Raw genomic sequence first — 27,017 nt, forward strand, 5'->3', positions numbered from 1 at the left:
AACCCATGATGTCTTCCTCTGGTCTGATGACCATTTATTCCATTTGTTTGCTTGACTAATTTGTTCAACTTCTAAGGAACTATTTACAAGATTTGGCCCAAACAAGACCTAATGCTCATTCTACATTAAAACTATTGATATCAGCTTTGTGAGGGCAAATAAAATGAAACAATGCCATTATTACTAAAGAACTGAGAGTCTTAATTCCATAAAATGACTTCATCTAAAAATTGGTAGGCCTAAATAACGTCTTGACTTCCTGATCACTCCTTACTATTTATTGCACTCATCTCCCATTAAAAAGGAAATGTTGTGCCTGAAGAAATGTTGTCACTGAAGGAATACATCCAGGATCACTTGGGCTGTTTCTTAACACACAAATTATATGCAACCTGGGTCGCCTGCTTCTTGCGGCCCAATATTTTCTTTCACTTTTTTTGCATAACTGTTTAGAAGGTTTTGCCATGGAAATGAAGATGCAGAAGTTAATTAGCCCATCTTAGGGATTTGCACGAGTATGCGGGAAGCTCTAGGTCAGTGCATCTGCCTGCAAACACGGCGGTCAATTAGCAAGAACAGTTAGCAACAAGTGAGGTCACATTTTCCACAAGCAACTTTTCAGCAAAATACTAGCCATGCTTTATAGCAAGGATCAGACAACATGTTAGTTAAGATTCTGGAGGCTGCTCTGCTCAAGTATCACGCAGCTTGCAGCAAAGTACTGACTCCACTCATCTTTCCATTCAAATTGAAACTGTCTTTTGTCTGATATATGCGCGTAGCAGTGCAATGGAAGAGTAACCAGTCCTGTCTCCCATAGAATAATAATGGCTATGTCAATGTGCCCGTCCATCTCTTGCCTGAGCATCTGTCTCTTGCTTCCCATCCTCCTTGCAACTGCAGTTATGTTGAAAGTTCAAACCTGGCAACACAGTATTTAGATATGGAAGGAAGACCTACCAGTGTTATTAAAGGAAGGGAGGGGAGGGAATGGAGGAGCTAATCTTATGCACTACAACTCCTCCTAAGAATAAGAAACTGAGTTATCACAGTGTTTCTTATAGGGTTTTATGCATTCAAACTTCTCTAAATGAGGGACTGCACCATGCATTGAACGTAGTCATACAGATGATTGTATACCATTACCTAAAATTGAACTGAGTCTGTTCAACACACCCTTCACTCCAATTTGTCACAGAAACAGTTTCCCTAGCCCATTCACATAATGAATGTGGATATGAAGTTAAAGCCAAGGAAGATAAGCACCCTCAGGGTTATTTAAGCCTACCCTTCTCTGTCATTCTCTGCATTATTTCTTAGGCAGCATTACATAGTAGATTCAAAAAACTAAAGCAGAAGGGGAAACTGGGTAGTGGAACGTCATCAAGATCTGATGCCAGCATTTACAGTGACCTTGCTGGATGAAAAATTTTTTATTGCTACCTGTTTCATAATCTATCAGGATCAATCTTAAAATTTGTTTTGTTTTCAGAGGATACTGAAGGACATATAGCACAGGTATATTCTGTCATGTTAATGTCTCTCTTATTTTAACAGAAAACTTCTAAAATTCATCATATGTATCATATGCATCCAGTGAAGTATGAAATACAAAGTTCCATAAAAGTAACAAATAATATTTCAGAAGCTCAGCGCTTTGTTAGGGTACTCTGGATGAAGTCTTGTCCTACTGCAATGAAAGGCTAAGCTCCCATTAATACCAGTCAGGTTAGAATTTAACTCTTTTGATTGTCCCTTTTAACTTAATTAGAGACATAGTTAGGAAGCTCTGTAAAGTTCTTCTGAATATTTTTCAAATTCTGTCTAGTCTTGCTGTATTTTTGCATGTTCCAGATTAGCACAGGCCCTTTGTACATTCTTTTCTGCTGGAAAATATACCAACTCCTTTGTTAAAATTTCACAAAGTCATCCAACACGTATTCTACCTTTTCACAAGTGTCTAAACTGCAGAGAAGTTCAGCAGAACTTTGTCTTGTTTCACAAACTGTTACTTTTCTTAAAAGCTTTTAATCTTTTAACCCAAGGCCTTTCTAAAGTCCAAATGCTAGCTCCTTCTTACTAATTACTGTACCTCTTGGCTCAAACTCCTAAATTCAGACAACCAGTATTTTTGTGTAGATAAACCAAAGTGGTTTGCTGCTACCATAGCATTCTTAACCATACGTGGTTGTAATTTCAGGTAATTTAAGCCATAATATCAGCCCTTGTTTGTTTATAAAGATAGCTAAAAACTGGCTGTCCTCCAGTCTGCTGGTAGCAATAACACATTTTACCAGTAAACTGTGTAGCAAATATATACGTAGAGACTCCTTTTAAATTGCTGAAAATTATTAAGTGCTTAAATCATTTTTACGTGGTTTTCTTTAGGATTAAAAATGGCCAAATCCTAACTCTTTATTTAAGTTTAGCATTTCAAATGAGTAAAGCAGCAAGATCTTTCTCCACATGTGTAAAAATTGGTATTCAGACAAGAATTAAACACTTGGAAATACTAGCAATACAAAACAGAGCATCAGGTGTGGCAGCATGACATAGTCACACACCTTAATGCAGATTTGGGTGATATAACCTTAGCTGCACTGCAAGTTTCCAACTTGTAGTCGTGAACAAAGACAAAAATTATTTTAAAACCTAGTTTTATCTAAACAACATTACACAGGCTCAAGGTGAAGCAAACCAGTTTCTCTGTTGTGCCTCCAGCACATGCAGAGAGGAAGCTCTCTGTTCAGCCTGCCTTCCCCCCACATAGCAATTGAAGTTGACTGTCTTATCAAACCAAGCTATATTGCTCCCACTATAAAATTTTGCAAAATTCCTCATCATACGAACGGCAGCAGCACGTATGTACTGGACCAAGCCTGTACGTGGAAGTGCTCCTCAGAAGATACCAACCGGGCTGAGGGGCCTTGAAATGCAAGGCTTGTAAGCAGGGAGGTTAAAAGCAGCATAAGAGAATTAGGTGTCCGGTTCCCCCTGGGAACTCGCGGTAAATAGTACCTACAATAAATACAAAGGGCCCATGCAATTAGTATGCAAAGATGCCTGTGCAAAAGGCAGGCTGACTGAGATTTCATTTTTAGGGTTTCCACAGAGGTTTTAATTGTGACCTAGCACTTGATGTTACCTTTAGGATTATTCCACTACACCCTACCTATATGCACAGCACAAGTCAGCAAGACAACGAAATAGCATTTCCCTGTTCCTGAGTCTGCGATGTCCCTCAATTTATATGTGTAATGGTCTCTTCTCTGAAGGATTGCTAAGCGGTATGAACAAAACCTATGCCTGTCAAGTGCTAAGCATCACGGTTTCTTATGGCTTTACTGCAGAACATTACGACAGGATGAAGAATTAGCTGTGTCAAGGAGAAATTTTCCTACTGTCAAATTTGTTTAGTTATTCAGAGTTACAAATATGATTTGCTGCTACCAAAAATCAACTAGGCTGTATTAAAAGTGTAATTTGATACCCAGCTATAAATCTCTAATAAAGGTATGTTGGAAATGATGTTATCCATATATAAAGATTAATCTGTATTTAAATATATATAAATTCAGGAGACTGAAAGATGCTCAAGGAGAGAGAGGTTCCCCATAAAGTCTGAAGTTGTTTTGTTACTCCTAGCAAACACTAATTCTTTTTGCTGCCCGTTTAGCTGTGCTTTACATTTAACCATGCAGTTTTATTTATTATTCTCGCTCTGAACTTTCACAGCATCTCTTTCATCAGTTAAATTCCCCCTTTCGAAACAAACATCTATTTGAACAAAAACAGTCTTTAAGAAGGGGGAAAAAAAAATCAAAGCATTTTTAGTGAAATGAAGTTTTCTGGACTGAATTACCCAGCCTACACCATAGCATGCTCAGCCACTGGAAATTATTTAGAAACAACCGAAGGATGGGGCCAAAGGCCCGAGGCCTTTATCTGGGCCACATGATTGATGTGTTGTGGGCCCCGCTGCGGTTAACAGTGATTTTTATCTGTTGCTAGCAGCAACAGTCAGGGGCGCAGCGTGAGGCCAGCAGCGGGCCGCGTTGCTGCGGCGGGCCCGCACACAGGGACAGACAAATAGTCTTTTCAGCCGGACAGGTCTCATGGGGGGTTTTGACATAAAGGGCCCTTTGGAAAGGCTGGAATTGTCAGCCCTTTGATGGCCGCATGCTGGGCCATTAGCTTCTGTTACTAATTTGCGGTGCATGCGAGAGGGCAGATCCGCGGGAACACCTGCGAGCGGCGCGGGTGCATTGTGGGATGCGTTCGGGAGGGAGAGCCGGGGAAGAAAGGACGAGGCATAACCCTTCCCTCTAAAGGGCAGATGACACAGGCTATTATCATTTTAAACCATCAAAAAGCCTACTCTGAAATAACATCAAGCGGTCTAAATCAAACCTGAGAAAGCAAAGAAACCAGGGAAATCCAGAGTTAATAAGAGGCCGTCCTTTACACAACATGTCTAGGTTCTGCAGAAACTTCCAGGCAATAGGTGATCTTATGCATTAGGATACCCAAGAAGAACGGGCAGGATTTAAGCATAAACCGCCGCCTGTGCTTTTACTGATCTTGAAATCCACCAACCCTATATGCACAGCATTAAAATACGACGAGGGAAAAATAATGAAGAAGATGAAAATGCTCACTGGAGATGCCAGCCCTGGGTAACAGTGCAAGCAATACCAGTTATAACTGCTGGGGTAACTTAAATCCACAGATTCCTGCACTCTGAACACTGGTACAGTTTTTCATGGGCAGATCGCATAGACCATTAAAACCTTAACATAACTAGGTCTGTCGATACAGCCTGCAGGTCTCCCCGCCCCATGCATGAGTTAACCAAGGCACAGAAAACAACATGCCCGAGATCGTCGAGTGAGATTATCGCAGAGCTGGGAATACAACACAGACCTCCTGTCTCCTCGTCCTGCGCTTTGAACACAAAACCATGCTTCCTTTGTTGGTTAACATTCAGGATGCCAAAATTACAAGCGTTCAAGACTAACTTTAAAGATTAATGTAAAAGTAACTTGTGTACTACATTTGTGCAAGCAACCAGAAAAGTACATATTGCAAAATAAACTGCAACTCGTATTACTATTGGTCACTTCAGTGACTAATGAACACGGGAACTTTCAGGCTGAGTTTCACTCGAAAGCAATTTTTCCAACCCAATTATAAAGTCTATGTGAGTCACAGGATCATTTACAACTCTCACAGCACTGGGGTGTCACAAAAATACCACTTCAACAAAATCCAACAGGCATCGACACCAACACAATATCGGTTCTCCTCAAAGGCAGAAAGCACACTGAGGTATGCGGACAAAGTTTGCACAGACACTGAAAGTACACTTTGGCTGAAAAAAATATTAGACTTTGCTTTCATTGTTAGTGTTCATACTAACATACATACATATGGATGTCTAAAAAGCCCAAGTCATGAGGTCTCCATCAAACAATCATTAGTTTATTTTCAATTATATGTATAGGTCTCACAGCCACTGATGACAACTCATTTATTTTAAAGTAAATTCTGACAAAAATCAATCAACTTGAGAAGATATGGTGAGTGAAAAACACCAGAATCAGTGAAAAGCTGCAAGCATCAGCCACACCGTGGTCCTGCTTAGCCTGTGAAGGCCCATTCCCTCCATGTATTGAGCTTTCTTAGGATTCCCATAACTTTCTAGTGCTGTCAGTGACAGAGATGAAGAAAACCCTACTGTTCTCCCACTCATTGTCCAAGGCCAACGAGGTGAAGAGCTGCCTGAACAGAATACGCACAAGGATGTTTGCTCAAGGTAAAGACGGGTCAGAGATAAGGGTTTGATCAGATCAAATATAAAACATCCGTAACATGAAGCAGAAACTAGTCTTACTGGGGCTCGCTCTTTCACACCTCACTCCTCTAGTAAACCAAACCACACAACCCCAAATCTCCCCTAGCCCCCCAAAATCTCTAGATAAGTTTGCTAGGTGCCAAGGGTATTGTTCGGCTGCTGAACCGCTGCACACCCCGTAGCACGCCTCAGCGGTGCGGATCTGCGCCGCCCGGCCCACGACAACAAAGAGCTGGCGGGCACAACAGGGAGCCGCTTTGTTTCTGCCCATTTAAACATTACTCAACTCTGTCATGCAATCTTCGGCTGCTACGCGCTTTCCTGGGCTGTCCAGTGCAGCAACCAAGAAAATTAATGTGAAACTGCCTTTCTAATTTTTCTTTCTCTTTTGAGAACTTGCCCTCTGCTTTGATCTTCCCAACAAGCCCGTTTTGATTGCTGACCCAACTACCTGAATGGAAACTTTAAAGAATTAGGCGCTAATGCACAATGTGTCATAATACTTTGGGCCAACAGGATGGGTTGAACGTGTACACTTCAGTTAAAAACACGCCAAATCCCTTCTTCCTAAAGACCAGATTAATCTAAAGTTCATTTGCATCGCTCTTCATGCTGCTCATGCATGTATGAACATGTATGCTGCACTTAAACTAGGCTGCCTAAAACAACTTCCGCTGTTACAATTCCCATTCAGAGGAGCAAGAGTTACTGGAAGGTTTTAAGGAACTGATTTCCATTGTAGTTGCAAGACTGTTCAGATTTCAGCGCTCAGTTCTGAAAGGCAACTATCATACCACCACTGCCACCCCCACAGCCATCACCGAGCTGAGGAAATGCCCACAGAAACACTGTCCCAAATCCCCAGATCTGCTGTTCCTCCCCTCACCCAAGATACTTAAGACCTACCAAGTTCCCGGACGAGCTGGGTCCAGCAGGCCACTACACACACCACACCACACTTCTGTTGCTGGAACCAGGCACCGTGAGGCCCCTCGGGGACACAGAGACTCGCTGCCAGCCTGCTCTAGCATCCTTCAGATACAACGATTAGCTTTACATCAAGCATTGGCCATTCAACAAATAAAGTCACCAAAACAGACCACTCCTGCTGAATTGATTCCTTTGGGTTTTGATAAAGAACATTTTGTCTTTTACTTCCCACAGAAATGCCTATTTTTTTCATATATGTACCAAGAGCCTGTCACAGTGCAGCATCAGGAGGGGTTTGTGTTTGTCTCATTTAGCGTCTACCAAGGGTTTCTCAGCTCTGCCCCTTACCCTACAGGCCTACCGCATCTCCCCAGGCGCACTGCCCTTCTGCCTAGGGCCCCAGCCTCTGCTCCAGCATTTGGTGAAGAAAATAACGCATAGAATTAAAAAAAAAAAGAAGTAGACAGTCTGCAAAGTTTGTAGGTCATCTGCCCAGCTTCTCACCAAACAGAGGCCACTCTCCCAGGGACCTGCTGTAATCTCCCAACTTTCCTTGAAATATTAACCTATTCTCACCTTTTCTTCTCACATGGCATTAAATAAAGCCTTTGTGGAAACAGCACCTTTAATTCCCCCCCATGCTCTAAATAGGATCTATTTGGATATAATGAAGCTGATTCTGGCATGCCTGAAGAAGCCCTATTTTTTGAGAAAAATATTTGAAGAAACATGACTGTGAGAAATGTCGTTGTTTGTTTGTTCTGAAATAAAAATATGCAAATAAGGACACAATGTTTAAAAAAATACAAAAGTCTTAAATAGCTACCCAAAAATAATGCAGCCAAGCTTGAGAAAAAGATGTAAATAGAAAAAGTCATAATTATCAAACAGTGGGACTAATCCAAAGAGAGTTGTTGGAAATTAAAAAAGAAACAAAACGAAAGACAAAAAGAAGTGATAAACACATGAGACTGCAGCATTTGGTTTCAAAGTGGGCCAGGTGGCTTCCTTGGCACTTCAGCAGGAGAGAGTATTTCAGAATTTCAGCACATTGGGAAAGGCAAGGAAGCCGCCCGCCCCAAGCGCATGCTGCTGGGTCACTGCAGTTTCAGAGATTATTTTCACTAGCCAGTAAAAGCAGCTGTACTTTCCCTCTCTTTCGGAAACCCATTAATGGACAGATTTAGATGCAATTGCAAAGATCTTCATCCTGCCATGCCGCTTTGGAAATCTGGGGCAGAAGCACTCCTACCGCAGGCTCCAGGGTAATCCAAATCAGCTATCTGATACTCCAGTCCTCAGTCACCACGCAATGTCCACAGAGGTCCAACTCGGAGCTTTGGATAAGAGTTCATAGGAACTCTAAACAGGAACATGTTAAATCCTTTTCTCAAGAAAAATAGCTCAACAACAAAACCTGCAAAAACCCAAAACACAAGAAACCAACCACACACATACACACACACAGCTTCCAAACATTTAATTACAAGATATATTCATACGACAGACATCAACAAGCCTACAGGAAGACTCCTGCTTCAGTATTCAATGCAGCCACAATAAATATTTCAAGGTTTCAAATGGCTGCTTTGCAGTAGCACAGTTTTCATTTGCACAAGTGCCGGAAGGAAGTATTCAACACAGGCTTAAAGCAAAAAACAGAGTATTTTCCTGTAAAACTTTAATTGGGAAACTGACACTATATAATCTGTACATCATTGCCTCCAAGCTGTTGTTAAAAAATTAAAGCTGCATCAAAAGAACTGCTTTGTTAAATTAACACGTTATGCATACCAGACGTAATCTGCACCAGGAAAGGAAATAGCTTTGAGTCAAAAATGCACTGATTGTTATGGTTGTCACTGAAAGAGTCTGAGCCACGCAATCGAAGCAGACAAAAGCATCTTACATGCCTCTCACATAGACACATGCCCTTACAAACATGTACACTTTATTTAAAAAGCTGAAGAAAACCAATGGACAAACAGTATTTCATTATTGCAATCCTTACAGTCGCACATCTCAGATCTGACTGTGTGAAGCCACCGTGAAGTTGGGACAACGCACTGACTCAGGTACGAGGTGAGTCCTGGTTTCCAGGAACGCCTCCTGAAGGCCGTCGGTCAGTGCCAGGACCTGTGCAGCAGAGCGTGGGGAGCTGGCCTGCGGGATGTGCTGGGGGGACGGAGAAGCAGAGGGTCCCGGCTCTGGAGAGGGGCTATCACACAGGGACGTGGGGACAAGCAGCACAGAGCTGTCTGTTCTGGGTCAAATGTCTTTCCCCCAAAAGAGGCAAAACTTAGGGAGACCTCCTGTTCAAAATGACCACACGTTTTGGTAAATACTGAGTAGAACACTTTCCATGAGCATATCTCAAGGCACGACAAGCACCAGTACTCCTTTTTAAAGATGGAGAAACTCAGGCACTGAGACTTGGAGCAACTTGCTGAAGGTTTCTCCTTAAAGTTCGCAGTTAAAAGCTCACTTGCCCAAAGTTGCTCTTTCAAGCTTGTCCATTCTGATCCGGAGGTTTGCTCAGCAAATACATGAAGAAAACAAATCAGGTGCCCTAAGTAGTCCTGAGGATATGACCATCATCTCTAATTTAACCTTTGCAAGCCCGTGCCACAGTTACCATCGTTTTGGCTTCAGATTAGACCAGGCTCACTGGACAAGCTACACTGAAAAACGACTCATCATTTTGCATGCCTAAACTCCTGACCGTTCAATCTGAGAGCCTCGACGAGGCAGAGTTTTCAGAAAACACAGAGCATGCTCCCCCTGAAAAGAGAGGGTCCTCTGACAACATTTCAAGTTGATCACCTCCCAACTTGATGCACCAAAGTAATTTTTCAAGATCTGAGCTATAACATCTTTGATAAGATTTTACTGCTTTGCATGCCCACAGTTAACTTTATTCTGTGCACTGAGAGTCTAAGGCAGTGCTGTGGTCTGCAGTGGTGAAGACAGGCTAACAGTTTTGAGGCTTTTAAGATAAGCAAAATTTCCCTTGACGTTGTAAACTCTTCAGGTGGTTACAGACAGCAGTTTCTGCTGTTTTGATGTCTTCTCAGAAAAGAGCTCACATAATTTTATCAGTCTCTGGGGTGACCATCAGATAACCAAGCTATTCCTGTCTGAACCACTCAATGCATCTCTACCTTCCTGTCACTGGCAATCCACAAGACAACCAGGGGACTTGAGCTAACCACACAACTCACAACTTAACTGATTAAGTAGGTGGGAACTGATGCCAGCTCAGCTCGAAGTGTCTTTCTCTGCTAACCAGAAGCTAGCCGCAAGCTGTAGGGGGAATGACCACAGATATAACACTGATAGCGAAACCGGTCGGTGAAGCTGCAGCTTCCTGCTCGAGTGCTCTCACAAGCTCTTACAAATGAATCTTCGGCAGGAAGCAGTTAAATAGGCTGTCTACGTCCTCACATGGCATGTATTACTGACTGTTGTCTTCAAGGGATCATTTATTACTCTCTCCTTCCCCATTCCCCAGCTCTCTAGAAATGAACCGAATTAGGGCTCTTCAGAGAATACCAAGTCCTTAGTGGGAGGGCAGGATGACTGGAACAAATCTGTGACCACCCTCCGCCCCTTACAGCTCAACGCCGGCCAGCTATGCAGTGCCAGTGGCCTCGCAGAGCTTCACTGTAATACTCTAATCTTCATGCTTCAAGCTCTTTTCTGTAAAACCAGGCTGCTACTTGGCCTAGATGCTATTAAGCAGCTTTGGAAGAGCAGTCTGGAGAAAATGAGTTCTGCAGACTGGAAGAAGAGGTTTGATCTAATTTTGACCGTGAGCCTGACAATCATGCTTCTGTCAACACTTGATTGTATTCTGTTACAAAGAAAGCTCACAGAGAAGTGCTTTTAAACATCAGAGAACAAGTTTTGAATCTTTGATTTCCTTATGAGTATCCCATTAAGTTTAGCTTTTCAGCTGTTCATGTTGCCACCCAGAGTCTGAAGGATCAGTCCTCATCGAGTGAAGTCAAGGTTTCCCCCACTGACTTAAGTTGGTGTCCCTACCTAGGGCACAGGAACAAGGGGACACGGCACTGGTGACTTACTAGGACATCGTTTCTGGAGTTCTAATAATGGATTGTCACAATGATCTAATGAAAAAAGGATATCAATTCACCAAGAATAATTTTGAAGAAAAATAACATTAAACCATATTCTGCAAACGTAGGTAGGGAGAAACCCCACAGACAGCAGCTGTGTTAGTACTTGCTCAGCTCTAGTTATTAGTACACTAAGTCATACAAGGCATAACAGAGCAGAGCTAAGCATTGCAGTAGATGGCAGTGGTTCATCAATCTATTAAAACAGATATATGCCTTATCCTCCTGAATGTAACAATTTTTTCCCCTTGCTAATTACTGTCAGGCCTTTGTATGATGCTGCATGACTTAAACTGCACAACACGCAGTCTATACCATCCTTCATCTTAAAGTGCTCTGATTGGTACAATATGGGCAAAAATCTTCCTGTTTTGATGAGCTGATTTTAAGTGTAGCAGCAACCATCCCAACATCTAGTATGACCTTGTTCAGAAAACCTGAAGAACCACACCCAATAATTTCTGAATCAATCCACAAACTACTTTTTGCTTACAGTCAGCAAAGTACCATTCTAAAAAACTTAAACTGAGGTTTGCAAACACCTAGCATCTACACAGTCCTAACACGTTTCTTGAAGACTGCCAATGTCGTGAGGCTTTCCGGATAACACATGTGGCCAATAAATCAGACCAGAACATTCCTCAGGATACTACTGATCTAGGCTGCAAGTATTCAGACATACAAAGAATAAGTCTTACCCACCATACAGTACAGAAAAGGAATGCAGACAGTAACGGTACAAATCAGGCTACATTCCTGTAGAAACCACTGCAGACATATCCGCAGTGATGCAACAATATGTGAATTTTCCATCATTCTGGTTGCAAAACTCTGAGTAATCACAACTAATAGTACAGAAATGTATCTGGAAAGAATTTATAAATAAGAGTTAATTCCCTTAAAATCTAGCAGAGGTGTCACTTGAGTGTGTAACTCAGCAGCACCACGTGAGGACCGCTAGTGCTTGCTGAATTTTATTTTATTTTTTTGAGACACATACTAAAGTTGTAATCAAAAGCAATTTTGGGCTCAAAACTGACCTCAGGGTTACCAGACTCTATGACAGGCTGTTCCTTTTCATTGGAAGCACATTGTACAGCCAAGATGTTAGCACATACACACCGGATGGACCACGGATCTAATTAAAAAGTAGCTTTGGTGCATGTATCTGTTCCAGGAGCAGGTTAGTAAACCAAACTTTAAAAAAGTAATGAAATAGAAGGTGCTATAGAAGCAGACAATTCCCACAAAGACAAAGCAGAGCTAAGAGCAATGAGCAGGAGTTTTATGCAACCTCAACCCTTTGAGTTCCTGACCTGTGATAAGCTGAAAAAAAATGAGAGAACAGCTACAGTTGGTTGAAAACTAAGCTGAACATAGGGTATTTTGAACTGGAAGTTGAAAATGTCTCTCAAAAATTAGTCTCATCAATCAACAAGTTTTAAAACAAGACTTATAATGACCAACTTTTGAATATGGCAATAACTGAACGTCTGAATTACAGCACTGTCTCCCTAAAGCCATTTACTAAAGTGAATAGCCCAGCAAAAAGCAGAGAATACTTGGCCTTACAAGTTGCCAAATAGTACTGCAAAGGTCTTCCATCCCTGCGTGATTCATATCTGATGCAAAAGTTACACACAATGGAACAATTTACATTTTTGCCCTTGCCCTACATTCTTGGGCTTTCTTGAATTGAAGTTGGTCCTAATATGTTATTTAAGTAGGAGTCCTTTACAGTTTCATTTATTTATTTGCCCTGAACTGGAAGGAGGGCACCTGGGTGTTATTTCACTTTCTACAAAGTTACCAGCAAGTCACAGTGACTGGAAGTGTCCATAAGGAATTGCAAAGCTGAAACGCTAAGGTGGTGTGAAGTAAGAACACTGACACTGTGCAAGATACATTTCACATGGTTGACTGCAATTTCTGTCTGGATGCTCCTTTTCTAGCAAAACAAGTACTGTAGATGAGAAATCCAGTCTTTCAGCAATTCTTTTACTCTTGTGGTAAGAGCTTAACTGTTTTAAGAAAGGCAGTCCACAAACCCTAGTCTCATCACTGAACCACCCAGGCTGACCTGTACAGCTACCCTCCTTGTGAAATTCAGCATGATGCAATTTCTTGGCTTTGTTTCACCCCACACGCATGGAGGAGTGTTGCCTTTCTGCTAAAGATGCAAGTACCTTCACCAGTATATTTACATTTTAGCAGCTTACTACATTGAAGTCAAGCTGAAACACGAAGTGGAAAAAAGAGAAACCTCGACCTGCAGCATATTGTAGGTTTTCCCCATTTGCAGTTTGTGCAGCAGGGCCACTGCAGCTTCAGCGCGTTACCAGAACCTCTCGGAGGTGTGAGATCTGGCTCAGGGTTGTCTCTGTTGTTCTGTTAAATGGAAGATGCATCTTTGTTTTCTGTTTGGACACTGAAAAAATTGATCAAGATCTCTCTCTAGCATTTAAAAAACAAACCTCAATTAAAAATCTAGGAGAAGAAGAAGAAATGCACGTGATGGAATTGAATAAAGACCACACCAACCCACAGGGACCCTCTTTATACTGCAGGGTATGCAATATCTAGTTTTATCACCAACCCAAACAACCTTCCTTCTCTAGACTAGTTTATTTGGTTGCTGATAGAAAAGGGAAGACCATTTGGGGACTGATTAGCCATCAGTCCCTGAGTATATGGAAAAAAGGGTATTTCACTGAAATGAACAATGAAATATTTTAAATCTGATAATGCATTAATAAGATAGACAATATTTTCGTATGCCAATGGTATGCACAACAAAGTTGATTCACTGAAGCCCTTTTCCTTGTTCTCTCTTGTTCACGAGCTATTCAGACCAGCAAAACATACCAATTGTCTTTTAATTTGACAATAGCATTCTGAGCTAATGTCACTGTTATTTCCTCTGCTGCTCCCCTTTACTCAGTGGTTTTGGGTGTAGTTTTTTGTAAGGGCATATTGAGATGTGAGATAAAACACGAGAGCATGAACTCCCCCCCACATTAATTTCCTCTGACGAACCCTTTGCAGCACAAAATGTAACAACCAGCCCATCTGGGCTCCTCCTCAGGCCTGGAAATTGCCTGTATTAACCCCTCCTGCAGGTGCAAAGCCCTAGCATTGCTAATACCCACAGCACAAGACCATCACAGAATTAAAACAAAACAGAACAAATCTCTCGAGAGGCCCCGCACTTAACCCCTTTCCACTGTGCTCTATTAACATCAGGTGAGACGCCTTGACTCTTATCAGTGGTATGTTTTAATTACCTTGTTGTTTTTGGTAAAGGGAAAAGAAACGAAGTTAAAACAACGCAACAGCTTGTAAGAAAAGAGAGCAAGGAGCACAAATAACAACGTGAGCAAAGGCTGAGACAGACAAGCCGTATTAGACAAGGAAAGCTATAGCATATATACAACACAGTTGCCTCAGGACAGTCTTAATGAAAAAGGTCCAGAAATAAAGACCAGATAGTCTCAAAATCCTTTGCCTTTCCTCTTCAGCAGCATGTAATCCTTTCCAGGCTGGTGAATTCAAGACGGATTTAGGACAGCTCGTCATTTTGGTGTGCAGGGCCACTTGCAGTGAGGCTGTCCTAGCCTGAGAGCCAAAGAGCACAGGGAATTCCAGGGTGTCTCCGCATGACAACAGTGTCTTTCGAGTCCGATCAGCCCCCCACTGCCCAGAGTTGGGGGCAAGGGCAAGGAAGATTAAAAACGTGGCAAAAATCACACCTATGCCCCCTCCCTCAAGGGGACCGCGAGGGCTCGTGGCGTCAGCTGGCTGCGCTTCCACTGGCACTTGTGGGTTTACGTTAATCAACATCACCCAGTTATGCTCGTGCCTTAGAAACACAGGGCGCCCTTGTGTAGCCGGGACGCGGCCGGCGCGGCTGCAGCGTGAGCCTCCGTGCCAGCCCTTCCGCCAGCGCCACGGGTTCACGCAAACCGAAATTCAGCCAGAGAGGGCCTTCTGTGCTTATTTATGGCTGTGGAGATGAGTGAAAATTTATGCGACTTTTCATCATAATTAAAAGCAGAGGTCACCTAAGAAGAAACAGATTTTCAGCAAAGGGAACTTCTAAAGGAAAATGCGTTGTAAGGATGTTTGTGGACTTCAGTATTTGTAAAGCTGAAGTATGCAGTTTAGTTATGTTTGTACTTCTGCTTACGCTTTTCACAGGGTATTTCAAAAACCCTCAAGAGCTCCCACAGATCTGGAATAATATATGCACTGATCACCCGACCGCGCTGCAGCTCACGGGTTACAGAAGAGCTCGGGAGCTCCTCGGCTGGCTGGTGGCAGCGAAGCCCCACTGACTTCAGCCTGGCCCCATCTCACATGGCTCTGAGCTCACAGCAAGCCCAACCGGGAGGTATTATCCACCGAACTCAGCTACGCTGGGTGAGTTAACACATTGGCACAGTTTTTGTAAAGCAACGATATTTAGGAACACAAGAAGAGAATACGAGCAAAGTTAAACGCTTTGGATGGACACCCACAGCTATGTTCCAGGCCCTCTGAAATTCCTGCTACCTTCGAGGGAGGACTCCTTTTAAAATATTTTTCATTTCTATTATATATTATTATTTTTCTATTCTTTCATCCTCTCTGCTGTAATTGCTCTTACAGGCCACATCATTTTATTATAGTCCCTGTTTCTTTTCTCTTTCTAACTGAGCATCTGTCTTCACACAAGACTGAGTATTGCTCCATCTGAAGGGGACCTACCTGCCATTTTTTTCTTGTTCAGAAAAGACAGACAATTATAGTCCCTCTTTTACATTTGGCATCATGGCAAAGCAAGAGATTGATACTTACTTTGGAATTATTACTCTCTTATTCATAAATCTTGTCCAGAAAGTCTTGCTCATGTCGCCAGCCCACAGGCACACTACTGTAGGAAATACATTAAATTCACTTTTTTATCATGTAACTTTGACTCCAGCTCAAGGAGTTTTAGATTCGTAACAAGAGCTCCATTTTCAATACAGATTTTTAGCAAGAAAAAAATGCTAATTTATCACAGGTCCTAAAATACAATGATTTTTCCAGGCCAGCTACGAAATTTTACCTACCTACAGAGGAGAGATTTTTCATTAGCATATGACAGATCAGTAAGTGGAGGAACTCCATTAGTTACAAGTGAAGTTCGCCTCTGGTCACTGAGTATGCTTACATACCCACCAGCTGAAGCACACTCAAGAATTCCCCACCAGAAATATTATATACTTTAGAGCAATAATTTTGTTGATCCTAATGTAGAAATCTATCCTTTTCAGGCCTCCAGTTTCTCCATGGAAATCACAAAGATTATATAATAAGGTATACAATCGTCACCTGGGGGCATGTCTTGGACACACAACGATCTCCTGTGCAGGAGGCAGCACTGAGCTGAGCTCTGTATAGAAAGGATGCTACAGAAGGTGCTTTTCTGAGTTTGAAAATTTGGTCCTCAGCCTGAGAGCACAAGATCTGCAGAGAACTCGTCTAACCTTTAGAGTGAAGTGGTGGACCTGCCTGCATGTGCACCAAAGATTTTTGGCCTGGGAACAGCCTCCTTGGTGGGGGCCATCTGTTTCAGGGTTTCAGAGAACTGCGTCGGGCTGGCACAAATTAAAACTGGCCCCAAAGAGAGTGCTTTACAGTCTTAGCAAGGGTATATAAACCTGCAGATAGTTAACACAGTTCCTAGGCTGCTGATTACCCAGCGCATTGCTGTCATTCACATCTGTCCTCTTCTCTCCTCACTTCCCACCAAGCTCGCTGCACTGGAGACTCTCTCTGTACCATAACCCGGGTGAATCACAGCTCTGTACCTGCTGTCCCAGCAAGCATGCCCACAGACACAAGCTCAAGAGCTCTGACTGCGGGAAGGAGGTCATGGGCAGCTGGAACTGGGTGACTACACCAGACAGCAAGCATCAAGTCTACAGCATAGACGTACGGTTAAATAAAGGAGTCTCAGAGGCCGCAAAGATTGTCACCAGCAATCGGAAAGCCAGTTCCAAAACCCAACAATATAATTAGAGAGAAATAGTCAGAGGGACCGGGCTGGCGTCCCAGGCGTGCAGCAGGGCTCGCAGCCCACCTACTGTTTGCCGGCACTACCTTAGGCTCTGCCTTCACCTGCGTTATGAGATACTCGTTCTTGCACTACGTCACAAGGGAGAGGGGAGAAAGGGTGCAGAGAGCACGGAGCTGGCTCTGGGTGACCCAAGCGTCTCTGCAAGCCTTGTATTTCTTTGCACATTTCTTGATATCCCTGAGCTTCAACATAAGTTATCTGAGATACTGGTTTCCAGTGTTCAACAAGGAAGACGCAAAAACAACAGAATCTGATGGGCTGCCAGGGACTTGACTAAGCTGCAAAGACTCTGATATTTTACAGAAGCTTAGAATAAAAATCAGCTGCCTTTGTTGCCAAGTGTACATTACTGTTTTTTTCATTAAAAACCTTTCAAGAACAAATAAAACAAAACGAAGACTCCTCATCCTTCTGCACTTTTGTTCCAAGGTACACTCAGACAAGTTGGTTCACTGAATCTCCATTTGCCATATGCTTTCAAGTTTATTTGTTTATTCACTCCTGTATTTTAGTTCTTTCCATTTCAGAAGAGGAACAGCTGCACATATGTTCTATAAATAAACACATAATTTATTGGAAGAGATTTTTTGTTTATTTTTAAGCTACCACATATTCCCACTTCTATCTTCTTCTGCACTCTCTGCAAAAGTGAGTCAAGTTCAACCACAGCTTGTCTATATGATGTGCTGGACGATACAAAAAATTGCTGCTTTTTAGCCATTAAAGTCAATATATCCAGTTTGTTAATATGTTCATTATAACTGCTTGCTAAGTATGTTAGGCCCTGAATTGCATGGCACAGCTATCAGAAATGAACTTGAAAAGCGGTCCACAGAGCAACTTCAGTGATATCTAAAACACTCAACATATGGCCAGTGGATTCCAATAATTTCTAATTCTACAGGTTTGGGTTTTTTTTTTTTAAACAAATCAGTACATTTTCAAGTAGATAGATCTCTCTCATATTGCTACCAAAACCAAAATCTGTTTTGTCTGTTCAGAGGACAGACAGACTTTTCTGACTAAAATCACTGATCTCATTTATGTGTGCAGGAAGTGTGACAAATGGCTAGAGTAGTTTATCGCATACATGTGACAATCAAGTCATAAAGGGAATAAGATATTAACCTCCATAAACAAACGAGCATTCTACTTCTCAGCATAGCGGAAAGTATACCTTAATAAGATAAGGATATGAAACACATGCTACTGATGAGATAAGGAGTCTGCAAAAGCACTACAGACAAAGATACGTCTTGTTACTTGGTTATCCACATAAAACTAAACGTCACTCAAAACTTTACTTTGGGAAACAGATTTATAAGAAATTTTGCCTGTGATATCAACAGACAGACTGTGAAACTACTTGCCACTACTGTTACCACTATTTTTGAGGCTACAGCTTTCAAATGTAGAAATTAAAACTACAAACAGCTGAAGTTAAGCAGAGGGATTATTGTTAACTTCAATGAGACCAGAATTTCACAGAGTTATTTCTTGTGTGGTCCTTATTTAGGCACTTACTGTTGGAATACCCAATACTCAGGAGTTACTATTTAGGCACTTATATTTGGTTTTCTTCTTAACTTGAGCTCCAGAGTCCATGCCTTGCACACGAGCAGTTTGCTGGGGTACTCAGTGGTAACCTGTTTTGACCACACAGACAGACCTTACTCAGCCTTCTCTCTGTGGCCCAAGTGGTCTGAAACCTTGGATTGAGATTTTTGATAAAAGAACACTACTACAGACTGTAAGCCCTCTTTCTACAAATTTGCATTTTCTTAAAATGTATTGTTTCTACAAATGTTTCCCGAAAACAACCTTCTTTGCAAGGACAGCTGAAGCAAGTGAACGGAAAAGTGTGCAGATTCAAAGTGAGTTAATTAAAAAATGAACATGCACAAAATATTTCGTGGTATTTAAACAGCTGTTTATGAAACCCAGTACAAGCACTTCACAGAGGAATGATATATATCTTCATTTTGCAAGTGACAGTCTTCAACAACACAACCATACACAAATATCAAGAGGATCACACACAAGTACAAGTGATGGTGCCTCCATGGTGCCTCCTACTAGCACTGTGTTTTAACATGCTTTCACCATGTCTCACAAACAACCTATTTGATGTAAACAGGGGCAGTGCCAAAATACTGACTTAGTGTTTAATATACAGCTGCTTTCATGAGAAAATGAAAAACTTCGCAATGTATTATAGACAACTCCTGGTTTGGGGCCAGTTCTCTTGAACTGGTGGTTTGAACGTTCGTTTGCCACCTGGGAGAATCAGCTTCCAAACACAGGTTTGGGCCAGCAAGGTCTGGCAGTGCTGGAAGTGATAGCCTCTGCCTTATGCTAAATCAATTTAGAGCAGCATCAGAGTCTTAAGGGAAATGGTCAGCCTCAACAGCTGGTACATGGTGAGGCAGAAGGCAGCTTAATAGGGAAAATGACAACGCATAAGGAGAAGCAACCCCAGCTCGCACTGCTCATGATCTCAAAATACAGCTATGGCATGCACAAAGTTATGGGTTGGCTAAATAAAAGAAACCTGTCCCCACACATGCACAGAAAAGGAGCTAATTTCTTAGAACTATTTATTTGAGAGACAAAAGTAAATTTCTTAACAGTCAGCAATGGAGGAAAACAGTCCAATGATTTATTGGCTTAGGGACTCTAAAAAGAATTCTTCAGCCTTTTTCCATTAAGATTTTGAAACCAATGCTATAGCCAGTGGGAAATTGTTTAATTCCCAAACTGTGCCCTCAGTCATAAAATCTGTGAAGATGATGCATTATTATTTATGTGGTGCCACGGGCAAGCATGGCATTTTACAGACAAATAGAAGATATGGCATCTGCCTTTAGAAGTTCAGGTGAATCCAGCTGTTCACGTGTATGGGAAGCAGTGCTCAACTGCTTTGCAAGTATACATTTGAAACTCTGTGCTGGAGCAAATGTTCTTCATCAGGAGAAGAATTAAATAATGATACTCACCTGGGATGTGGGAAACATTTTGATAGCAGGATACTTATGAGATGCATGTCATTATTGCCTAAAATTTTGTGACATCATTTCATAAAGCCTTAAGACTTTTCAAGTAATATGTTATTTTGTAATGGCTTTGTGCTTCAAATGCACTCAGTGTTGCATTATGAATTTCTGATAACAATATGTAGGATAGCATCATGTGACAGTACCACTATGAAATCAGACATAAACTGTAACCTGCCAAACAATTTCTTCTCCGTGGCCAAACAGCACTGGGTAGGAGCTCACAGGATCCATCACACAACTCCAAACATACAACATAAATTACTGAAAGAAAATCATTCTTGTGATTTTTGCGGAAAAAATGTGTACTGGGTCTCTACATCAACTTCATGTAGTATATAAAAATCCACCCTTGTTCTAATCTACTATTAAAAGTGAGCAGTTATAGCTCTTGGTAAGAAACATATTTTTTGATCATTTACCTAGAAGACAAAACTTTATCATGGTAGAGTTTGCAATAACAGTGATTATTGTCAATAAGTACAGGCAGGAATTGTTAAATGGATTAGTCAGTCTCATTCAGATTTGCATACAAGATAAGCACGCAGGTTCACCTACAACCTTTACACTAGTAATTAGGGAATACGTGACTTACTGGCTGAACAGACAGGGTATCATTACAGACATCTACGCACTGTACATGCGTTATGAGAGTTAGATATAATGCGATTCCAGGAGTTTTCACGTTGACACTACTAAGCCACTCACACCCTCTCTTATTTCTTACATTAATCTGTACAGTATCATCTATGTGCCTGCCTTTTCAGACAGCTGAGCAGCACAAAGGTACCCAGATATACAAATAATTATACAACCTCTATATGAAGAAATGTCATTGTACATACGAGTAAAGCATGTGAATAGAAATGGTCAGTTAAATATCACTGTTGCATTGCATACACGTGCAAATGTGCCCTGGCCCTGTAACACCAGCCCTACAACACTTCTTCTACCTATGATACTCTTGTTAGGAAGAGACAAGACCAGCAACATCATCCTCCTCTGAAAATGAGTGAATTTTTCCTACAGCAATGTCTTATAGCTCAGAGTTTGCAAACAAGAGGATATTGACTTTTTGTTGAGACTGGTAAAGGGTCACAGTTCTCTCTAAAATGCAATAATTTTGTCTTTGATCATTTTATGTAATACACAAATAAAAAACCATGTATGGGGCCAGGGGAGGTGGAAGGAGGCATCTCCCACCAATGTTGAAAACACTCCCCACTTGTGTCTTTTAAACCCCAGGAGAGGACTATCTACTAGCTGAAAGCCACTCCCAAAAAACACCACCAAAACCCCCTCCCTATAAGGGTAAAATTAAATTCAAGAAGCCCCCAAACAGACTGCTTAATGCTCTGTCATGTCAGCATTGTCCCTGGCCAGATGCAAGACAGTCCTGTACTCTAAGCCTTTTTTTTTTTCTTTTTTTTATGTTCTGCATTTCTTTCATGTCAGTGGATATGCAATAGGTAGTGTAAACCTCTGCAATCAACATCAACAGAAGTGAAAGAATTAGCTGTAAAATGACTTACGGAGTAGCCTCTTCCTGAAAGCGATTGAGCAGAACTCTGTGGGAGGAAACAATATGCCACAGTAAGTAATGCAAGAGATTCTCTGTAATGTAAGATAAGAATCATTTTGAGATTCCCTCCCCCAGCCCAATACTCCTCTAGGGAAAACTTCACAACCAGAGCTCCTCAGATTATTTTCTGGCATTCTGCATGCTGCCACAGGAGTAACAGCAAAAGAGCATTTCCAGGTGATGGCTCCAGGGCGGTTTCAGACAAGGTTTCATAAACTACAGCAGGGCTTCAACAGCACCTTCCAACTAAGGTAAAAGCTTTCAGTGTGGGGATACATCTTCACAGAAACAGAGACTCAAGAATGCATTTAAGTATGCATTTTAAACCGTCCCTCTTCAGTACATAACTGCAGCTTCCAAGGAACATAACACGTGCATAAGGATGTTCTCCTCAATCAGGGTTGGACATTTTTTGCCTCATGGACTCCAACTTGCAATCATGTAGCTATATATCCCACTTTCCATTCCCCTCCACACATTCATGAACCTCCAAGCCTTCATTGCTGCAGTATTTCTCTATGACAGCTCTATCCAAAACAACAATAGCAGCAAAGCTCTAATTTATCATCTCTCAGAGCTTTCCCAAGTAGTCTGTCCCTTCTGAATAAGTTAAATTACATTGTTTACTTTCGCTCTTCGTTGCATCTCCTCCTGCTCCTTTCTCTCTCTAGCACATCCTTACCTACTTCACATGCTGCCAAACCATTTGATTCTTTTCCCTTTCATTATATTATCCCCAGTGACTTGGATCTTTTTCCTGTCTTTAAGACCCCATACTGTTGAGCTGCCAGTTTTGGCTCTCTCAGAAGCAGCTAAATGAGTTCTACCTCTACTTCCAGCTGCTGTTATATGCTTTCTTTTTGGAAATGAGAAAAAAGCCTAGAACAGTGGCAGCATATGACAAGGAGGGAGCAGCACCACATGACCCAGCAAGTACTCTGCAGGCCAATTTCCAAGTGTGATTTATAATCATGATGCCCTCACTACATGATTTTATTGAGCAAGACTTGGGGAGTCTTATCTACCCAGTTTCCAAGACTGGTGTTCTAATGGGCACCAAAGCCTGAACAAAAATGCCAAATTGTTCCAGGCTGATCCTGAGGATTGTTTGTCTTTCTACAGCAGTGCCAAAAGTTATTTATCAAGGTACTAAATCACTACAACAGCACAACTCCCCCAAAGTGATTGATGCAAACTGATTGCAGGCTACTGCAAGCACTTGTAATTTCCCACCAGTAAGATAACAGTTCCTCTGTATCACCAATTTTCAAACCTATTGATCAGAAGATACCTAGATACATTCAGAAACCTTCCCAAACTCTTGCACTCAAGGAAAGACAACTCTTTTGTCCCTCATCCCATGCACACCCTGTGCCACTGCCTTGTAATTGCCCTAAGCACCAGAGAAGCAATTTGCCAGTCTACCACCCACGGAGAAGTTTCCAAAATGAGGAAGAGACAACAGCAATGTCCTACAAGTGGGCAAGCATGCTGCTGGAGGACGGAGGGCCCCCCAGCAGCCTGACGATCCACCCTCACTGCCTGGCACAGCGTGCCAGAAGGAAAGTCAGGACACATTGGTCTGCAGCTAATGCGTGACCAGATGCCAGTTCCCACCACATGGTGCTACACGCAACTCCTACACTGCTGTCCCACAGAAGCTCAGGAGATCTCTGTTCAGCGGGGAAAGGAAAGCTTTCACTGGGAAGTCTGCGACAGTAATAACATTAAATTGCTTACAGTGCTTAACCTTCAGCCTCTTGAATATTACACACTGATTTGGCCTCTGCTTCCAAATACTACAAAAAGGTACAGAGTTGTTTACAAACCTTTTTCATGTAAAGCACCTAGAAATAAAGTTATGTACTGATGAAGTGAAGGGCAGTAGCACTTATCTCTTCTTTGAGATATTAAGATAAATCCCCACCTCCACTTAAATGCTAAAAAGCCCCAAACCCCACAGAATTCATCACATCGTATAGAAAATAGATTAACAACAATAATCCTGATATCTAGTCAAGTATGTTGAACAGCTGTTATCTATATATGCAATTATCTGTTCTGACACTTTTGATAGCTTGATCAGGCAGCTCACCTAAAGTACACAGAGAAATGAGGACAGGGTAAATTATCTGCTCTGAGAAGTGGGAGGAGGAAGGGAGAAAAGGCCATCATTTCCCCCTCTTCCTCCCAGTCAGTGCAGTTCTAACACAAAGATTGACAAAGTCTAAAAAATCGGAAACAATGACCAAAACCAGGAGGTTTCATTAAAAGCTCCTCCTTAAAAGCTCCTCAGAGTTTTCACTTTAAGAGTGTTATTTTCCATTTTTGATACCTGTGGACTCCCAAAATATTTTCCAGGGATGGAGCAGGCCCTTGGACAACAAATTCAAACATGCTAACAGATGACCCACTTTTCTTAGATAACTTTCAGGGGTCCTAAGCTGTCCAAGAACCCCAGGGGTCTGTAGACCACTGATTTAAAACCGAGAAGAAAAGAATGAGAACAATTGCTGAATAATGTGTTACATCAGAAATAATTAAAATTAAATAGCAATTTACTCGGGCATTTTTCACACCTAAGAACAACTCTCTCCCTTACAATTTTAACACTAAGTTTCCAGGAAGGCAGGGGGAAAATGATCTTTTTCCCCTGCACGTTTTTATTGCATGTATGAAGTTAGTAAGAGTTGAATCCACAGTATTCACCAGTTAAAATCCTTTCCAACACTTAGATTCATGAAAAGCGATGCCTTATGCTCTCCATAGCTGTTTGCATGCATTTTTCTGTGCATCTAACACAAGCCTCTATGGCTTTCTACATTAGCTGGGAACACGCAGATTCTCTAGGAGAATCCATACTGAACCGCCAAGCAAAGAAACTTTGAAAGCTGCAGCAAGTATCTGCTCTGAGCGCCAAAGCAGAACAGTTTGTGTGCAACTGTGATGGATGCTCCTAAAGAGAAAAACTTTTGGGGTTGATATAAACATAGCTCAATCCATATGTCTTTATATCAAGATCAAATAATAAGGAAAGTAATCAATAGGGGCTGCAATATAAGAAATCTTAGTGGAAGTTTAACTTGGCACCTACCCAAGCTAGAAGAAACCTCCTCTGACTATGAATGAGTGCTTGTCTAGCAAGAGCACTTATAAGGGCAAATTTCCAGCTGGAACGACTTTTGCAGACTCTTTTACCTATGGGACAGGAGTGCTGACATGGAGAGCTATTGTGAAAGTCTTAGTCTCAAAAAATAGTTTACTTGCCATTCCTATTTTGGTCAACTCTCTCCTCCTGAGGCATCTTGCTTGGTGGCAGGGTATGGTGGCACCCAGCAGCAGCATGCTGACGCAGGGCCGCCCTCACCAGCATGGCACCCACCTCATAGCTCCGGACCACCTGAGACTACAGCCCAAAGCAGATCTTACGGAGTGAGGCTTTAACCCAAGCACCAAAGCAGGTTTGGTTTGGCCTCCACAGATTAGACTGAAAGCATCATCACAGGTAGGAAAGATGTGGCCAAACACACAACTCCAAACCAGACGATTGCAACCCTACCTGGCCGACTGCCCCCAGACAAACACACACCACTGGCTTATCACGCCTTGCCAAACCCCTCAGGTCTGCACAACTCAACGCTGCTGAAGAAAGAGGGTGTGGAGCAAGAGATGCCCATGCAACCCTGATGCTGCCTGCGCAGAGCAGGCGGCCAGCAGAAACGGCCCACGAGCCCTCCAGTGAGGTGGCCGCAGCGAGCGCCGGGCCCTCCCTGCCCTCTTGAGCACCAGCTTTTGTGCCTCCCCGGCCTCTCGGCGCTGTCAGGAATACCCTGAGCTTCTCGGGGAGACTGTTACTAGTTAGGGGCAAAATGAGTGTGGTCTGTGCATTTAATGACGCAGAAGGGGAACTACAGTGCTAGATGGCTTTTCTGCATAAAGATAAATGGGTTATAATATTTCGCAGATGATGTACTCTTTTACAGCTTAAAATTTTGGTTCCTTTTAAGCCCAAGGTTAAAAACAAAACCAGACAGCACAGACAAGACATTTCAGGTATGTCACAGAGTGAATTATTTCTATCCTGGGATAGCTCGTCTTAATTATGCTGGATGTAAAAAAATACACCTTTCTGGCAGCAAAGACAAGATCTTATTGTTGAAAAACTCTACTATCCCCCTCCCAATGTCCTTGGGACCTTAAGCTACACTGCAATTTTGTTTAAAAGATTTCTTACTTTATTCCTTATAAACACGACTGCAATTTAGAAAAGAAAATCATGACAAAAATCTTGCCAATAACCTTCCAGCAGGTTTTCCAAGATCATCTATTAAATTGACGGGAAGAGTTATTTCCGTTGTATAAATAAAATCCTGGCCTTCCACCGCATTCTCATGGAGCAAAAGAAACCAAGGCACTGTCCACTCAGTTTCTTAAAGACACTGGGCAATTTTTTGAAATAGAGAGACAGAATGATAAGGGCTTTAAAATGTAGGAATAATCTGTGTAACAGGACACCTTGAGTCAAATCCCCTCTTTCAAGGTTTTAACTCTTACATCCTTGAGGTATGCCTTAATCATAAAATGATTTGATGACAGTATGACTACAAAATCAGCTCATTTTTCACATTCCCCTCCCTCCTCTTTCATTAAAAGCCTCAAACTGAGATATTTCAGAAATGTTAAGAGTTCATTTCAACTTTTCTGAAATGTACCACTTCCGTTGGCTAAAACCAAAAATATACTGAATAGCTGTACAATCTTCAGTTGTTGAAATAGCTGTTTTGGGCAAACAGCTATTGCTCCAAAAAAGAACCTCCTAGCACTGTTCTTATTTCCATCTCCACTTTACAGCATGGAAACGGAGGCAGACAAAGACTTAGGCATGCCCAGGGTCACCCAAGGAGACCACAGCAGAGGAAGGAACTGAAAACCATTTCCCAACTCTTATTTAGTGCCTACTCTTTCCTTGCTGGATCACAAGCCTAAACTTACCATATAGCCCAATATAGCAAGCCTGATGTGGCATGGTTAGCACTCAGCAGAGTTAATCAATGACATGGAGAGAACTAGTCTTTAATTATGTTTTATTACATTCTTCAGGAAGAAAATTCACCTCAGGTGTATCTGTCCTCCAGTATGTCTCAATTACTCCAATTTTGTACTCAGATTGGATCGAGATACAAGGAAGCAAGTACGTTTACCAGTCTATCTGGTCATTTATAGAACATTCGACAATAGAATACAAGGTTAGTTTTGATTACTAGAGAAATCTAATATTTCCTTTTCCAAGAACGTCCTCTACAAAACTTGTCTGTCTTGAGAAGGGTAGTGGGAAGGAGGGGGAAAAGGGGCATGG

The 27,017-nt window shown here is 41.9% G+C and overlaps 1 protein-coding gene across 13 annotated transcripts in view; it reads right to left on the minus strand.

Annotated features, from left to right (window-relative positions):
- FBRSL1 (fibrosin like 1) overlaps positions 1 to 27,017 on the minus strand; it is a 556,885-nt gene that overhangs the window by 271,120 nt on the left and 258,748 nt on the right. For all 13 annotated transcript variants that reach the window (XM_067307137.1, XM_067307140.1, XM_067307147.1 and 10 more), the window contains exon 4: positions 21,612 to 21,647. In XM_067307137.1, the coding sequence (XP_067163238.1) occupies positions 21,612 to 21,647 (36 nt within the window). The remainder of the gene's footprint in view (positions 1 to 21,611; positions 21,648 to 27,017) is intronic.

Source organism: Apteryx mantelli, chromosome 17 (genome assembly GCF_036417845.1).
Source record: "Apteryx mantelli isolate bAptMan1 chromosome 17, bAptMan1.hap1, whole genome shotgun sequence".
Lineage (NCBI taxonomy): Eukaryota > Metazoa > Chordata > Aves > Apterygiformes > Apterygidae > Apteryx > Apteryx mantelli.